General features: G+C 41.0%; 1 protein-coding gene across 1 annotated transcript in view; it reads right to left on the bottom strand.

Annotated features, from left to right (window-relative positions):
• Positions 1–3,537: 3,537 nt before the first annotated feature.
• nmbr (neuromedin B receptor) overlaps positions 3,538–14,051 on the bottom strand; it is a 58,357-nt gene continuing 47,843 nt past the window's right edge. Inside the window, exons 4-5 of the mRNA XM_031293003.2 lie at positions 12,842–13,080; positions 3,538–4,439 (exon numbers count right to left, since the gene is read on the bottom strand). Of these exons, the coding sequence (XP_031148863.1) occupies positions 4,286–4,439; positions 12,842–13,080 (393 nt within the window). The 3' untranslated portion in view covers positions 3,538–4,285. The remainder of the gene's footprint in view (positions 4,440–12,841; positions 13,081–14,051) is intronic.

Here is a 14,051-nt window from a genome sequence, read left to right as displayed (position 1 = left end):
TCTAACACAAACATTTAAAAATTTCATACAAATGAGGTTTATTGACCATGAATTCAAAAATAAGTTTAAAACTAGTGTTAATAAGTGTGTTGTAGTGGTGAATATACTGGTGGGGGAAAAAATGGGGTACAAATGGGGGGAAAAAATGTCAAACGTTGAAAAAAAGTGCCAAAAAACGTTGAAAGAAGCAAGCAAAACATGGGGAAAAAACGGTGCCTAAAAAAAAAATTGTTCATTTTGACGAGGGAGGACAACACAAGGGTTAAAAAAGCTTAGTTAACACTAATAAAAACATGTGTCCTGATCATAGACTGTATAAAAAAGATAGGTGTCTTCCTGTCTGCACTTCCTCCCACCGTACATAAAATAAAGCCGAAATATGTTGTAGTTAAGGAGCCAGAGTCTGCGCAGTGGTGATTGGGCGGTGGAGCCGCGGTATCGACATCCCGCTCAGTCACCCGCCCTACCAATCGTGAGTCAATCCCAGCTGTCAATCATGACGTTTAAGCCCCTTTTTATAGCATCAAATCCCTAATAAAAACCAAACTGATAAGAAAAATAAAAACTTGGACAAACAACGTTGTCAGAAATACCTGAAATGACCGGTAGTTTATGAGCTATACTGCAGTCAGCCACCAGGGGGCGATCAAGATGTTTTGGCTTGACTTTTGGGGAGATCTCGTCCATGTTTATATGGACATGAGTATTGCAGGATGACATATTTTTTAGGGCTAACCCTGAAGTTAGTATCACCCTTTTTTCATTCAACAAAAAGCCAACTAGATTTTTCCGCTGGATTTTGGATGATTGTAGAAAATATAAACCATTGCGTCGCTGCTTCAGAGCAGAGCGGAGAAAGGACCGCAATTCTACTTCATGTCTTGTCGGTAAGCAAACACCTAACATTATCATACCGAAGGTTTGAAACAAACATGAGTACTCTTAGCAAAGCAGTGACTGCGCGCATTGAGCTCAGGCTCGAACACGGGAGGGGTAGAGTACGCACAGCGGGGCAAGGAGGCATTTCATTGGTTCTTTCCAAGCGGACTGCGAGGCAGTGATTGGATTACAGCAGCTACAGATGACAATTTCTTTTGCTCATTTTTGAGGGCCCATAAGACAATTTCAAACAATATAAAATGGTGTATATTGGAAAAAGTTACCAACCCTGCCTTCAATACATACATTATTAAACCTGTGACCTTTTTCTCATCGACTAAACCTGGTGTGTGTGTGTGTCTGTGTGTGTGTGTGTGTGTGTGTGTGTGTGTGTGTGTGTGTGTGTGTGTGTGTGTGTGTGTGTGTGTGTGTGTGTTCTTGTAAAGCTGTCTTTGTGAGGACTAGGTGTTTTGGATGTTTCAAGTGAGGACATTCTTGAAAAGTGAGGACAAGGGCTGTTTTTTTTTTTTGTTAGATTCAGAAGTTTGCCTTTAAGCTTGTATTAACCACGGACTTTATGTCAGGCATCTGACCAAAACCCATCCAAAAATTAAAAAAAATAAAATAAAGAAATGTGGCTCACAAAATTTCCGGGTTTTAGGACTCATTGCTGCAGCACTCTATATACAGTATATGATCTTTGTTTGTTCACTGCTGGTGAAAAGCTGCAAAATTCAAGGAACTCATACCATTAAAATTAGCTCCTATCAAACACATGAGTTGACAAAAGTTCAACCACCATCAACTCAGGCAGAAGCAGACAACATTGATGTGTGTTCTCTGTCTCTGTCGTCAACCTTAAAAACCATTTGCTGTCACCTTTACAGCTGTTAAGAGCATCGCTTTGCTTTGTAAAGACAATTCAGCACTGTGCAACTCCTGGTGGAGACCATCAGAGTTACAGGTTAAATCCCTGTGAAGAATCCTGTCAAAGTCTCGGAGTGAATCGCTGAACCCTTTCTTCACTTTCTCCATAATGTCTGCAAAACTCAGGTGAAAAAACTCCCCCCCCCCCAGATAATGACATGTCAGACGTTTTGAGGAGCCAACAGCTGTCTCGCCACCCACTGCTCTTTACAGCTGGCATATTGACAGCCACCAACAGGTTCATTCACATGCTTTTAACACCCACTTACCTATACTGTAATTTCAGCTCCACTTAAACCTGATTGTCTATTTAGGAGCTAGAAGCCTGGGGTGACAAGCAGTGGTTAGTCTGCCCTGACACATGTATTTTAAAAACATTTATTTCTATTTAAGTATGACGATATTGCTGCAGTCTGGGACTCACAGTCAGGCTGTGTGCTTACATTTATGAACATTTATTATGTGTTTATGAGATTCAAGCATAGTTTTCCAACACACAAATGTGAAACATGCCCTGCACTGAAAAACACATCAAACATCTAAGGAAGTAAAACAGAAAAACATCAAAAATGTCACATAATCATCTTTGTTGTGTGTTTGCTTTGAATATACAGCACATCGATATTCATCACCTGTCCGTTCATGCCAAAGCAGCAACACAGCACAAAGCACTGACGCTAACTGTATACATGGGTCTGTTATGGCCCTGACACACCAACCCGATTATCAGTCGGACTCGATGACCAATCTGATTGGTGGAGAGCTAACCCGGAAATGACGAGAGGGATGGGCGTGACTAAGCCTCTCAAAATCTGACGAAATTCTTTTAAACTGACCTTTGTTGATCTGAAATAAAGACAGATTCAGCAACTGTACGGCCTATTTCTCTCTTAAAATGTTTTCAGAAACACGTTTCGGTGAACTCTCTTTGTAAAATATGAGATCGTATTTTGAACGAGCCCCCATTATGTTGAAAAATCCGGGAACAGCCAGACCCACGTGACGCGTTCATCCAATCAGCTGCCGGTTTTCATGTTTTGGACGACAATACAGATTAGTGCCACCTGCTCATATGGAGACGTATAACGTCTTGCGCATGCGCAGAACGTACGCAGAAGTCGGCGTCGCTTTGGTATGTTCCGAGGCACTTTTTGGACCTCGGGGAGTCGACTGATCAGTCCGACTGCCTTTTCTGCCAACGGTCAGCCGTTGGGTTAGTGTGTCAGGGGCTTTAGTCTGTGCATCCACCAGGAAGAGCTCTTTAGGCTGTCAGGCTCTTTTTTGCATGTTTATGACATGACAGATAAGTTATTTTACTTTAGTTGGAACTTGTGGAATATTGAGTTACCCTGAAAAAATGTGGCTCATCACTGATGGATGTCACATCATCTTTGCTTGAAGGTCTTCTTTATATATTGTGTAGTTTATGTGAGGGGAAAATAGAGACAGTGTTCAACTGGAGCTACAGTGTAAACCTTATATTATTATTACAATAATTAAACATATACCTGGTGAGCCCAGAGATCAACAGAGCCACAAACCTAATCCTTATCTTTCCTCCACACAGGCTCGATGGTGTTTTAAGTCCCCAACGTCTTCTTCCAGGCAGCGCTGTGACCGTGGACTTCAAGGCACCTAACCTTAACCTTAACCCTAATCATAACCATTGCCTAATCCTAGTGCCTTCCAGGCAGCGCTGCTTTGGGGGCATAAAACATCGATAAACTCCACACAGGGAGATATTTTGGTTTACAAGGCTTTGGGTAGTTTTTATCTGCTACAAATCCATTGCAATCATCTCCAAAATAGTCGTATAGCTTGAGTTCAGAGAGAGTCAAATGTTTAAACCTCCAAAGATCACAATATTCTCTGAAATATCCTTGGATAAGACATGGACTCGCTTATGTCTCTGGGGTCTCTGACCCTCCTTATCAAGAATCAAGAAACAGTAGACAAAAAGACCAGAATCCTCCCTCTCTCCCTGGATCAATGCAGTGTCACCAAATAGATGAAAATGGCTTTTTAGATCAATCGATAATGAGCATTCCAGCAACAGCGAAACAAGCTTTCACAGCAGACATGCTATTTTGGTAACCATGCTGTCAACAAGACTGTCCTCTTATTCTTGTAGTTTGTTAAACCTTTCCTTGCAGTTTTAACTTTTTTGTAACTTTAAGATATATACTCCTAGCAAACATTGTGGCTGTAGAAAATAACTATTTTTAGTTTGGGATTTTGCCATCCCCTTTGATGTCTGAATTTGTATTTCCAAGAGGCACATTTTGTTTGGTTGCCAAGTTCAGGATGTAGATGATGAAGTCCAGGAGCAATTGGTACAATCATTCATCAGGAACAAGGCCTGTAGAGTTTCCTCTATCCATCCACACAAATACCTCTCCTGGTCTCAGAGCTGTATGAGTCATAATGTTTGCAGAAGTCCCAGGATGAGGTAAAGTTGATGATAACGCAGCCTCCCACTTCACAGAGCCACTTCCTGTCTATTGGAGTTGCCATTGGCTGCCGGAGCGGCGTTGTGCGCAGGCTTCTTGATGGAGGTGAGACGGATGTGGGAGGTGCTATGCAGGTAGCTGGCCTGGCGCTCGGGGCGGGGACCTCGACCACATCGCAGCTGACTGAGCAAGAAGAAGAAAGAGTGCACAAAACTTAAAACAACAACAAAGATTATTTTGTAATTAAAAAAAAAAATACAAAACTGCTAATTAACTTGCTTGTCCTAACCATAGACAGTATATATAAATGGACCAACAGATCCCGTTGCTCTGGACGGAGACCAGTTAGAAGCACTTTTTCAGTGATGGCTGAGCGTTACTGAGCAGCCTCCAACTGAGCTTGAAGACATAGATGTGACGTGAGCAACCTGTCTGAAAGTTGGAAGTCTTCTGGTAGCTGTGCCAAGAGAAATCTCAATCATTCCCAATCTAGCAGAGACGGAGAGCGTAGGTATATGTAAGGAGATAACATAGACACAGGCTAATTATTGATCACTAAAATGATAGTTAATATTAGTAATTAAACTTAAACAGCTAATGGAAGTCCAAACTGCCTGAGAGCTTCTCCTGTACTATACGGTAATTCCTCTACTATGAGACAGTAATTCTCGTGGTTATGACCCAATCGTTAGCCTATTTTTATAAACGTCTGCTACGGAGCCATAACGTGAGGTACAAGGTAATGGAGCCTTTTATACATTGTCGTGTTTCTTTAGAAATAAACAACGGACAAATAAGTTTTTAAACGCTTCAGATGTAAAGTTATTCGCTGTCAAACTGGCGCCAAAATGAATGGCAGTCAATGGGATGCTAACGGGAGGTGATGGCTTGGTAGCATCAAAATGAGGTTTGCGGTCCGAGGAGAAGCTTACCCCCTTGGTCCTAAGTGCGTTTTAAAGCAACACTAAAGCACTTTTTCCGCTACGGTCCCCCTACAAGTTGGAAGCGTAATTGTCCATTACCACTGTCGTAATTTCACATTATGTCTCATTCGAACTACATATCTGCTACCCGATCTGGCAAACTTGCATCAAAATAATGTACCTTAAAATAATGTTTCCAAAATTGTTTCAGTGGTTCATCAACTCATAACAGGGTGAACGGAACATTCGATTTGAAAGGAACTCCTGCATTCGCTTTGCGGCCCTCTATTGGCTCTAACCGCACTATGCAAGTTTGCCACATCGGGTAGCGGATCTGTAATTCGAATGAGACATAATGGGACAATTCCACTTCCAATCTGTAGAGGGCCCAAAGAGGAAAAGTGCTTTGGTGTTGCTTTAAAGGCCTTCAGAAGTTTCACAGCCCTGCTCAAAATATCATCATTACAGACGATAATTTAAGAACTACATTTTTAAAATGTGTGCAGAATAGTTTTTTCCCCCCAAATAAAATCAGACAGCTGCAGCTGATTCAGAACGCTGTTGCTCGAGTTCTTACTAAGAACAAGAAAGTGGATCACATCACTCCAGTTCTTAAGTCTTTACACTGGCTTCCAGTGCCTGAAAGAATTGATTTCAAAATACTTTTGCTGGTTTATAAATCCCTTAATGGTTTAGGGCCAAATACATATCTGATCTGCTGCTACACTATGAACCACCCAGACTCTCAGGTGGTCTGGGACAGGTCTGCTTTCTGTCCCCAGAGTCAGAACTAAACAGGGGGAAGCAGCATTTAGTTTTTATGCTCCACATATCTGGAACAAACTCCCAGAAAACTGCAGGTCAACTCTCAGTTCTTTTAAATCAAGGCTGAAGACCTTTCTTTTTGATGTTGCCTTTCTTTTAATAATTGTTAATTTCTTATACTGAAGTTGCATTGTTGAAACTGTATGACAATCTATATAAGCATATAAAGAGAATTAAAAAGGGAGACCGGTGGGACTGGCCCGTTCTGGGAACGGCAAGGATTGCAGGTGGATTACGTGTATAGAGCAACGGCTTATACATTGTCCCATACTAGCAGCCTAAAATCTTGTATTTTATCTGCTTTTACATTTTTAACTGTTTTTAACTGCTCTTTAATGTTTAATTTCTTATACTGCTCTGTAACTTTTATTCTCGTATTTTATGTTTTTAATTTTTTTATGGTTTTTATGTAAAGCTTTTGAATTGCCCTGTTGCTGAAATGTGCTATACAAATAAAGATGCCTTGCCTTTCAGATTTCAAAGGTTTGATTATACTCCTTAATAATAACTACTTATTTAATTACGTGTGGTTTTAACAGAAAGTTAGCATGTGTTTCCCCTAGGTTGACTGCTTTAGCCTGGCAATACGTCACTTCTAAAGCTGGTTTTCCATGTTACTCCCGTTATTTCCTTACAAGCAATGTAGCATTGAAAAGACTATTTTTTAAACAGACTCCGGCGTAGTGCTCACTCCACATAAAACGCTAAATTACAAAACTTCCAGCAAAGTTGATGGAGAACTTTGAAGGCATAACAGCTTCACTGATCTGTTTTAGCCAAATATTCTCTGGTCCAGCTCAGCATGTTATGTCGTTCACTGCCAAGTCTGTTTGTAACCGTTAATTACTTTTCTTACTTTAGCAGTTTAGATAACACACTCGTCCATCGACTCACAGCAGTGCCTCGCTCAGTTCACGGCGGTGCACAAAATGTATAAAAGGGAAACACAATGCCTTTACAATTTCTGGGGAAACACTGGGTACACGCTGTTACTGCATAATGACATTAAAACAAACGGGAAGAAAGAACATGATCTGTTTCCAATCCAGTTTCTAATATTAAACATTTTATTGCTTTCCTTTTTGACAAACTGACATTTTAGAGTTTTTCATCTCTTTATTCAATCAGAAATGGGCTCTTTATGTTCCAATAATTTGGCTCTGCAAAGGGTTAAAAAAAAAGTTAAGAACTATGTAATATGGCTTTCACAAATTACACCAAAAACACGGAGGACTTGGAGGGTTTTTTTTGCACTCGCAGCAACAGATGCCACATCAGTGGTGGTCATCTTGAGACGGGGTCAGCCCTATGTTCCCACAGCCCAATGGTCCCACAGTCCTAAGTTTCCACATTTCTAAGATTTTTTTTCCACTGAAAATTAGGCCCTATGTTCCAACATTTCTAGGACATTTTCAAAATGAGGTCTTGTGTTCTTACATTTCCCTTACATTTAAGCCCTATCCTCCCACAACATTTTTTAGGGTTAGGGTTAGGGGGAAATCTGAAACAAATTTATGAAAAAGGAAATGTGGGAACATAGGCACGCTCCCCTTGAGAGATGTCAGATTATCCCAACACGTGACAGACAAGTGAGTTTCCTTTGGTTAAAAGTAAATGTAGGTGGCGGGATTTTTGGAACATGTCGAGAAAATTGTGGCTCATCACTGATAGATGTAACATCGCCTATGATGTCTTCAGTCTTCATTTCAAATGTCCAACCTTTTATGAATACCTATATATAGGTTAATATAATTTGGCACCTGACTCCTGGAACAAAATACAACACTTCCTTATAATCAACTCACAAGTTCAAGTTCAATACTTTATTGCCATGTCAACACAGTTGATTGGAATTTGTCTTGGTGCCAATCAGGTTAAAAAAGGCAATACATACACAGGAACATACAGTACATAAAAGACAATCACATAGGCAATCATTCCAGCCAGTAAAAAGCTGTAAAGACCTTGTGCTATTGCAAAATCCCATAAAGTGTCTTGTGCAGTCTATAAAGTGCATTTGTGCATTACTCTGCAAGGTGCCTGAGCATTAAGGAGCCTAATAGTGGCGGGTAAGCACTGTATGAGCATATAAAGAGAATTATAAAGTAAGACCGGTGGGACTAGCCCGTTCTGGGAACGGCAAGGACTCCAGGTGGATTACGTGTATAGAGCAACGGCTTATACATTGTCCAATACTAGCAGCCTAAAATGTCGTATTTTATCTGCTTTTATATGTTTAACTGTTTTTAACTGCTCTTTAATGTTTAATTTCTTATACTGTATTGTTTATTTTCGTATTTTATCTGTTTTTAATTTTTGAATGGTTTTTATGCAAAATTTGTGCATTACTCTGCAAGGTGCCTGAGCATTAAGGAGCCTAATAATGGCGGGGTAAGTACTGTTACAAAAGCGGGATGTTTTGCCCCTGAGACTTTTTTCCAGAGGGCAGTAGTTGGAAGAGGGACCTGGCAGGGTGGGAGGGGTCGTCTAGCACTTTCTGCACTTTATGGCGTAGATAGAGGCTACAGATGGGATGGCGTGTCCTATAATTTTGGATTACTTCTGTCTTTTGGACATTTTAGAAATCTGGTATTAAACCTCCAAACTTCTTGTACTTCTTGTAATTGCTTTATATAATTGTACTTTCTTTTACATCCTAATTTTACAGCCAATTTATTTCTCAAATAAATCTTCCAATTTAGTAAGTGTTGGTAGCTTTCTATTGTCCTTAAGATGTCGCTTCTTCTCTGGGTTGTTTAGTTTTTTGTCTCTGTAATTTGACTTGATGTCGTTGTAAATAAGGGCCGCCCCCTCAATCGGTTAATTTAATTAATTCATAATACTTGCTTGTGTAACCTGGATAGTCTTTTAGCTCAGCTCAAAAGGACAAGCACACATGTAAAATGTTTCTACATGCACAATCCAACAAATAGGGAGAATAAAGTCTTCTATAATTAATGTTTACTTAGTTTTAATTGGACAAGGTGGAGGGATTATATCGCCAACCTGGCCTGGGAACGCCTCGGGATCCCCCAGTCAGAGCTGGTTAATGTGGCTCGGGAAGTTTGGAGTCCCCTGCTGGAGCTGTTGCCCCCGCAACCCGAACCTGGATAAATGGACGAAGATGGATGGATGGATGGAGAAATCAAAACAAATCAGGACCTTGTGAATTGGAATGAAATCGATTCAGGAAATCTTTGGTATATTTGGATACCCAGCCCTAATCGTCAATTGCTGCCCTCATGGAAAGTCGGCATTGCAGCAGCTTTAAAAGATGTTAAAACAATTTGACTCCAGTAGTCAGTCTTGGTTAACTAGCTCCCCAGGTACAGAAGGTGAAGGCTTAACATGTCTGTACTTTATGGAAATCCTCACACTTTGGATTTAAAACATAGTTCAGTTTAAACTAATTCTGGCTAATGCTGGCTTTTTTAACCCATGGGAAATCATGTGTTTTATTAATTTGCGCTGTCCTCTTCCATAAATAAACTAAACTCTCTTAACGTTCTTTTGAATAATTAAAAGTAAATACAAAAACAGGTGCATTAGGCCGCGTGCTTCATGCTACAGCCCCATTATAATTGCTTCCTGAAGGCACATCTTATTTCCTCTACGTATTCTCTGCTGCTTCTGAGGTGATGAAAAGCACAAAGCCCTTCTCTGGGTTTTAGGAGGATTGTGGCAGAGTTTGGAAGAAGGTTTCCATCTTGCCAAGGTAGAATAATCATGTTTAGTGGAAGTAGTAGCACTCAGAAAGAGATTTAGAAAATGACGAAACCGTGATTGCTTCATCTTGCAACAAGGTTATGGAGTCAATTTACAGTTAAAATGGAAGTTCTCGCTGTCGGATTTTTTTTTTTTTCCTTAATCATATCTGAGTTCTACAAATGTTCAGCCTTCTGGAAAGTTTTGATTACTCTACAATTGCAATTTAGCATGGTCTGTACACAGACATCAAGAGCAGCAGCCTTCCTCCGCTGACTGCAGGTGTTTTGATCCAATATATCTTATTATTTGCATTTTACAGATACAATCAATAAGCGATCACCCACTGCATGTTTTCCATCTTTTTTATTGTAGATGGATGGATAGATGAATGGATAGATAGATAGCTAGATAGATGGATAGATGGATGGACGGACGGACGGATAGATGGACGGATGGATACGTTTTGTTTGTCCCAAAGCAGTAATCGTCTATTTTGTGTTTTAACGCCAGTTAATCTGACCAACAATACAATGTTGAGCATCCAGTCAAACTGCGTGCTAAAATGTGGAAGCCGCTCAGTGACAAACACATATAACCTAGAAATATTGAAACTATTAAAATAGATGTTTGAGAATTTCTGATCTGAATGTGTCTCCATCAACGGTGAAATTCAATAGGAGCTTTGAATTAACTTGTCAAACTATACTTTAAAGATTTACATCTTCAGTAGGAACTAATGGGCTTGGAGCTGAGAGGCACAGACAATAAGTCAGAAAGTATTCAGAGATGGATTAACACATTGGTTTTGTCTTTTTTCAGCCCGTCAAATACTGGCGCTTTGTCATGGCTCTTGCCGTTTGATACCGACACACAAGGCACTCTTGGGCGTCTGTATAAAATGCAACAGGCTTTCAACTGTAAACCCATCTGCAACAATATTAGACACTCAGAGCAAGTGGTCCAGAAAAAAGAGCCACAAAGTCCATGTATTCAGAATGTCAAGTTGGTGGATGGGTCAAACAAACTCAGGACTTTCACCCAGGAGGCCACGGCTTGTTTCCTGTGCATCACAGTTATGTTACAAACACACTTCTTTTAACCCTAACCCATGATCATTTTCTAATGCTAAGTGGTTTTGTTGCCTAAAGCCGCCTACACATTATACATGATTTGCTCTATAGGGCGCAGAGCAAAGCGCAGAGAGCAAAGCACAGCGCAGGTAAACGTCATCAAGGGTGGCAAGGAAGCTATTTCCCATTGCTAGGTAACAACATGCTGTTATCTCATTGGTTGAGCTTTCGAAAGGTCAGCAGCAACAAGGTCAGAGTTGAAATAATTTGAACTTTGAGTGCAGCGCAAAGTCGAAATTATTTCAACTTTGTGTAGACGGCTTAACCCTAAAGCCTGGTTGACACGGCAGGATAATTAGGTCGATTTTAGCCCCGATTCACCCCTTCCGACAATCTTAAGGATGCTCCGATTATGGTAAAATAATCTGATCAGATATTCCTGCCGTGTGTGGTGTGTTAAGACTGCTCTCATCGGCTCGGAAGGACGTCGGGACCGCTCCGATCTCAAATCGGGGATATCCAACATGTTGGATTGTTTTGGCCTGATTCCTCCTCGTGTGTGGTGTCCCCCGGGGACAAACGAGCACGCAGCCTGTGGACTGTGGCGTGTAGCCAATCAGAAAGAAAGGTGACGAGGCGGCGAGGAAAGCACCGGGAAACAACATCAAAACAGCCGGCGGCACGGCGCACCAGAAAGTCCGGTGGACGTCGGAGATAAGTAGAGCAAGTATAGTCCATGCTCGCGTTGTCTCCACTTCTTTGACCATCGCCTTTTGATAACGTTTTTTTCGGTTAAAAACAAACTACAAACTATCGCCACTGCATCCTCTTCTTCCGCCATGATTGTTTACTCTGAAGTCACGTTTGATCTCGAGGGATTTTGTGAGATTTCCCGTCTGACCTGGGAATGCTCGGGAGTCAAATCGGTTCGTGTGTGATGTGTTAATTTTGCCGTGTGCTGCGCACCACACGCTGTACGGGTCTCTCAGGATTGGAAAATAAACCGACAATTTTAAAATCGTCCCGTGTGAACCAGGCTTAACCACATTAACCAACGTTAATCACGTGTTCCCAGTGTGTGAAACAGCGACCGTTGTGGAGTGTCAGTTTGACAGTTTGACGCCAAGGGGCCTTGACAAAGTTGGGATGGTTGTCTTTTTATGGTATTTGTTGGCAATAGGCATGGGCCATTATAACATTCTGATGGTATGATAACCTTTAGCAAAATATCACAGTGTCAATGTATCACAATTACAGATTTAAAATGTATTTTGAAATGTCTGGGTAGAAAAACAACTTGTTTTCTATTGAACACAATGTATTTTATTTTTAAACACACTGCAGACTGGCAGGGAGAGGGATTTCTAAACTGCACTTTGTGTCTTTGAAGAAGCTCATACAGCAGGAACGGTATGATGGAAAATTTAAGTGGTTTTGAAACGGTGACTTTTTCAAACAGTGGTATACCTTGAAACTTGTAACCGGCCCATGCTTAGTTGGCAATAAGAAAAATAAACAGTAATACCAGCCTTATCCTTGTAGAAATTGCAAATGCGCTGTTGATTACGGGAAGGTGTTTACGTAGGTGGAGCGTTCAATGCAGTAGGCTGTGAGGAAGTGAAAATAGACCTTGTGAGCAGAAAAAGTGTAGTTTGGCAGTACTTTCAGTCAAAAGAAGGCCATTCAAGTCCAGCTACATGTTCAATCTGTAATGCTGATTAGTCTGGTGGTGGCGAGGACCCTAAACTATACACAACATCACCGCTGTTACAACATCTGGTATGAAACATCTGAAAGAATACGAGTTGTGATGAAGGAATCTACAGACAGCAGCCAGAATGCAGCAACTTCAGGTACGGCAAAGGAAGGACAGTCACTGTTTACTTCATTAATGTGTTTACTGTGTTAATGGACAGAGGAGGATGGGAGTAGGATTCGGCATTCTGTTTTGGTTTCGGCAGAATCTTAACCAGTGGATTCGGTATACGGCCGAACCCCAAAAATCTGTATTCGGTGCATCCCTAAGTTTAAGAAACTGTTGTTTGAAAATAGACCCAACCTGTTGAAGTGTCTGCGGAAGCTCTCGCTGAGCAGGTAGAGGGCAAAGGGGTTGACGCAGGATGAGGAGAAGCTGAGGACTCTGGCCAGCAGGGTGATGACGAGGTGAGCCAGCGACAGATCCATCTCGTGGTAGTGGAAGGAGCGGTACATGTAGAGCACATGGTTGGGGAACCAGCACAGGGCGAACAGGCCAACGAACACCAACACGATCTTGGCCAGACGCTTCCTCGTCTCCATCTGGAGGAGCAGAGATATAAAAAAAAGAAACAGTGAGAAAGGATCAGCTGGGGTGGAAGGATGAAAGATAAAGGCTGCATCTCATGTCGCTTATTTGATAGCTCCTCGACTCGTCGTTCCTCGGCTGAACAGCAGAGTGTTGTGTTCTGTCCCTACACTAACATGTAGGCTGGCTGGGTTGTGCACTATGTCATCGTGCAATAAGTAGGTTATTGGGGTTATGCAATATGTTAGTGGTGCAATACATGGGCTGTTGGATTGTTCGATATGTCATTGTGTACTGCATAGGTTATGTGGTCATTTGTGCAATACGTAGGCTTTTGGGGTTGTGCAATATGTTAGTTGTGCAATTTGTAAGCTACTGGGGTTGTGCAATATGTTAGTTGCTTAATTCGTAGGCTATTGGGGTTGTGCAATATGTTAGTTGTGCAATACGTAGGCTATTTAGGTTGTGCATTATGTCATTTTGTGCAATACGTACAGGGTTGTTCAATTAAAAACTGCCACTGAAAGGAGTTAATGTGCTTACTATATATGTACCTGTCTAATGTATATGAGAGTATTACTATATATGTACCTGTCTAATGTATATGAGAGTATTACTATATATGTACCTGTCTAATGTATATGAGAGTATTACTATATAGGTACCTGTCTAATGTATATGAGAGTATTACTATATAGGTACCTGTCTAATGTATATGAGAGTATTACTATATAGGTACCTGTCTAATGTATATGAGAGTATTACTATATAGGTACCTGTCTAATGTATATGAGAGTATTACTATATAGGTACCTGTCTAATGTATATGAGAGTATGTGTTGAGAGATGCTAATTTTCTGTATTCTGTGTTGTCTCTGTAAAGCTGCGGAATGGACATAGTCCAAAACTAATTTCCCTTCGGTGACAATAAAGTATATCTTATCTTATCTGTCCCTCCTCGGTGAAGGCAAGGCCGGATTTACCA

The sequence above is a fragment of the Sander lucioperca genome, chromosome 19 (genome assembly GCF_008315115.2).
Source record: "Sander lucioperca isolate FBNREF2018 chromosome 19, SLUC_FBN_1.2, whole genome shotgun sequence".
In the NCBI taxonomy this organism is placed as follows: Eukaryota; Metazoa; Chordata; class Actinopteri; order Perciformes; family Percidae; genus Sander; species Sander lucioperca.
The sequence above is the reverse complement of the archived record's forward strand: the minus strand, read 5'-3'. Positions and strand labels throughout refer to the sequence as shown.